Genomic DNA, 1,008 nt, shown 5'->3' with positions numbered 1-1,008 from the left:
ACTCACAACAACAGCAACGACATTGAAAAAACTACAACATCAGCAGCAGCAACAACAACAACAGATAAATCTTCCTAGATCAACTTTTTACCTAAACAAAACTGAAAGCTTGACCAAAGTGATTTACAACAGCAACGCAAACAACAACATCAACAACATTAACACTACAAACGATACAAAAACCGACAACAACAAAAATGACATTAACAACAACGACAATTCCACTCCCAGTGACATTGCTCTCAAAGACAGCAGCAACAGCAACAACAACACAAACAACACAAGTTGTGGTTACATGAATCTCCGACAGAAATGTAAAAGGTTTGTGCTGGTGTGAATTTTTACAATTGCGTGTGTACGTGTGTATGTGCATCCATGTGCACGTATATCTGTGTAAGTTTCATTAAATTTATCTATATTTGTATATGTATGTATGCGTTCATGTGTGGGCGTGTATGTGAGTATTTGTGTGTTTGTGTGTATTTGTGTATATGTGTATTTCTGTGCTTGTGTGTTAGTATTCTGTGCGTTATGTGTGCGTATGTGTGCGGTATGTGTGCGTATGTGTGCGTGCGCGTGTGTGTGTGTGTATGTGTGCGTGTGTATTTCATTGTCCGTATGCCTTGGCTAGATTTCAATACAAATGACCAACCAGTGTACTTGCAATTAATAAAGCCATTGAAGTCCAGTAATGTATGAGTCCGCCTGACATTCTGGACTATTCATAACTTTTTCTAATTACTAGCTGGCCAGTAGAACTACTACTCTTCTTACCATTATTACTCTTCTGTAGTAGCATTGGTGCTACGTATGTAGTGCAGACTTATATGATACTGCAATGTTGAATTTGAGTCCACAAGTGTATGTGTAGGTAAGGATTTTTATGCGTATGTATACGGTTATATGAACACAAATAATACTTCTACCATTTTTATTTTTACTACCACTACTACTACTACTACTATTATTACTACTACTACTATTATTACTACTACTATTATTACTACT

General features: G+C 36.5%; 1 protein-coding gene across 1 annotated transcript in view; it reads left to right on the top strand.

Moving 5' to 3' along the window:
• Positions 1-597, top strand: part of HELRODRAFT_151277 (hypothetical protein) — a gene marked incomplete at both ends in the record, with an annotated part of 10,107 nt that extends 9,510 nt beyond the window's left edge. Inside the window, one exon of the mRNA XM_009024100.1 lies at positions 322-597. Within this exon, the coding sequence (XP_009022348.1) occupies positions 322-597 (276 nt within the window). The remainder of the gene's footprint in view (positions 1-321) is intronic.
• Positions 598-1,008: the final 411 nt, after the last annotated feature.

Source organism: Helobdella robusta, assembly GCF_000326865.2.
Source record: "Helobdella robusta unplaced genomic scaffold HELROscaffold_39, whole genome shotgun sequence".
Taxonomy (NCBI): Eukaryota; Metazoa; Annelida; class Clitellata; order Rhynchobdellida; family Glossiphoniidae; genus Helobdella; species Helobdella robusta.
The sequence above is the reverse complement of the archived record's forward strand: the minus strand, read 5'-3'. Positions and strand labels throughout refer to the sequence as shown.